General features: G+C 49.4%; 1 protein-coding gene across 1 annotated transcript; it reads right to left on the bottom strand.

Annotated features, from left to right (window-relative positions):
• Positions 1-486: 486 nt before the first annotated feature.
• Positions 487-2,516, bottom strand: LOC124974376 (WD repeat and SOCS box-containing protein 2-like). Its single transcript, XM_047537688.1, is given in 2 exon segments — positions 487-1,528; positions 1,530-2,516. Coding segments are annotated over 2 exon segments (1,215 nt in total). The 5' UTR covers positions 2,469-2,516; the 3' UTR covers positions 487-1,252.
• Between the last annotated feature and the right edge of the window lie 384 nt (positions 2,517-2,900).

The following is a 2,900-nucleotide window of genomic DNA, read 5'->3' as shown; positions in this document are numbered from 1 at the left end:
ACAAATAACTAATTCAAACCGCATATTTGAAATCCTGCCTAATTATTGTTACTTTCAATAAATCATTCAAAATACAATATGCCACATATTAGAACTCAAAGTCTTCACCCAACAATGTGAAAACACACAGTCAGCTACCTTTTTCCCCATATGACCTCATAACTTCTTTCCCCTGATTGTAGCCTATTAGTAATCACATTATTTTATGCTGTCAAAGTCTCCTTTCTTTCTTTTCTAATGTGCCAGATATTATAAAACAGTTATCCAAGGTTGGAAGTAGATCAGTGTTCTCTTTCCAGAGTTAAATGGCCCCTGCTGTTATTAAGAACATGGTGCAATCATTTAAGTTGACTATCTAACTTATAAAAAACTTAAGACTTTTGCTTCTTATTTAACACTAAGAGGAATTGATAGCATGAATCCTTGCTAAAGGTGTAATTTCTGGATCATTTCTTTTTTTTTTTTTTTCCATGAAGTATTCTGGGTTTTAGATACCATGGAGAAAAACACAGTTGTACCTTAACATCTGTTTAGAAAATACAAATAAATATAATGCTAACAAATGGCCAACAACTGACGACTCAGTAACCATTTGAACAGTCATGCATTTAGGAACACATCCTCATAACCTGACACACGAATTTGTCATCTCCTGCACATGCACACCATTTTAAAAGAAAAAACAGCCAATAATAGTGTCTGTTATCAGTCAGGAGCACGGCCTCTGACCACCTGTCACTGGGGAACACCGTGCACCCAAGGCTGTGCGGGAACTCGGTCCTGCTGGTCAGAGGGAGTTGAGGGACGTACTCGCCAACATCAAAGCAGCTCTGAGCACAGCAGGAGGGGACGTCAAACCATGCCACCCTGCACTGGGAACAAGGATGGCGGCACGGGAACTCTGCCACCACTGAGGAGAGGCTCTGGATGTCCACTCTCGTCTAAACATCAGTAACTGCACTCTGAATCAAAATGCCTAGGACGGGCTCGGCAGCTGCTGGTCACAGTGGACTGAAGAGCACGGTACGGCTGTCGCTGCAGGACTGGGCCTTCCTCCTCTAAGACGGGCCTGCACGTGCCATGGAGGAAGAGATCCACCACGAGTCCACTGGAGTCCAGCTGGCTACATCTAGTCACAATCCCAAAGAACCTCTACTTCAATCCAAGACCAGATGTTTGGCCTATCATTCCAGTGGTTCCTTTGCCTGGAAGATTTATTCTGCTACAAAGAAAAGGAGATGTGCAGCATTGCTTAGAAAGTCCTGTATGTGAGGAACTCTTTCATTTTCTTGGGGATTGGCAGTGCTAGGACTTGGTAAGTTGTCAGGAAGCTTTGAAGGTCTTTCCGGCATAAATGCTTCAGTGACGATAGAACTCTAGGAGCAGTCCAGAACTGGACGTGGCCATCTCTTGTCCCTGTGGCAATAACTCCACCATGTGGAAAGAATGTGCAGCAAAGCCCATTGGTCATGGGAGCAAATGCAACGGGCGCCTTCAGCTCCAGGGCCCAGATCCTCAGGAGCCTGTCGGTCGGCCACTGTGGCAAAGTACAGGCCTTCAGGAGAGAAGCACATGGATCTCAGTGAGCTCATGTGGACGTCACTGTCATCCACGGCAGGCTCGAGCTGGGTGTGGTGGAGAGACCGCAGCCTCTCGCCAGCGTAGGGGTCCCACATAATCACGTTGGTATCATAGGAAGCTGTGACAAGCAAGACAGAGTCTGGGGAGAAGTCACAAGTGACAATACTGCTTTGATGGCCTTCTGGCTTCCGGATTAGTGTGTAGGACCGCATGCTCCATAGAAAGACCGACTTCTCTCCGGCTGCAGAGCACAGCATACTGCAGTCAGGGGAGATGGAGCAGCAGTAAACCCACTGCAGGTGGCCCGATAACACCTGAATCTGTTTACCGTGTTTATTCAGGTCCCAGATGCGAAGAGTCTTGTCCCATGATGCAGAGAACAAAATCAAACTGCCACTAGGTGTGAAGCTCAGATCTCTCACAACATCTTGGTGGCCAGAAAGATTCAAAAGCAGGAGTCCTGTCTGCACCTCCCAAATCTTGATCTGTCCATCATTGAGCCCTGTGGCAAGGATCAGGCAAGAGATGTCTGGCACTTGGGGATGGTGACGTGCCCAGAGCTTCCTGCTGGGTGGAGAAGGCCACGGGCTGAAGGCCAAAACCCAAACAATCTGACCACAGTCCAGTGTCTTCTCCTTTGGACTCCCTCGTCCTTTTGTATCATTTTTGCTGCTTCGACTTTTGGCTTCAAACCCTTTAGGGATGAACTGCTCCTCCAGCGGCCAGGGGATCAGCTTGACGATGCAGTGTCCTTGAGACCAGGTAAACCGGGAGCCATCTGGGGAGAAGGCCACGCTCCACGTCTCACAGCTGGACTTCCAATTGAACTGGTGGGGGCGCCCAGGCTTGAGTTCGGCCAGCAGCAGCGGTTCCTCTCGGGCCTCCATGGAGGACGCGCGCACCTCGCACAGCAGGCGGTGGGCGCCTCAGCCCCCCGGGCCGCTGGCCCTCATGCAGCCCCCGCACCGCCCACCCCCGCGCGGGCCCCGGCCCCGGCCCGGCCCCGGCCCGGCCCCCTCCCCGGCCCCGCCGCTGCTGCGCCCGCTGCCACCCGGAGAGGCCATCAGCTGCTTCCCGTCACATGGCCACGGGCGCGGGCGGGTCTGGATCATTTCTGAAATGATCTGGTTTTAAACTTATACCACACATACCTCATGAGATCAAAACCTTACACATCCAACCACCAAGCAAATTGTATCTATTTTCCATAGCATTCTTGCTTTAATGCTTAGACAAAATTGAATAATAGAATAGACTACCTTTCTCTAGATTCAGAGTAAAGATTTTGTCTTTCAATATCATAGTTTAATTAAGTAGTT

The sequence above is a fragment of the Sciurus carolinensis genome, unplaced genomic scaffold (genome assembly GCF_902686445.1).
Source record: "Sciurus carolinensis unplaced genomic scaffold, mSciCar1.2, whole genome shotgun sequence".
Classification (NCBI taxonomy): domain Eukaryota; kingdom Metazoa; phylum Chordata; class Mammalia; order Rodentia; family Sciuridae; genus Sciurus; species Sciurus carolinensis.
Note: the sequence above shows the minus strand (reverse complement) of the source record. Positions and strands in the feature narration are given on the sequence as shown.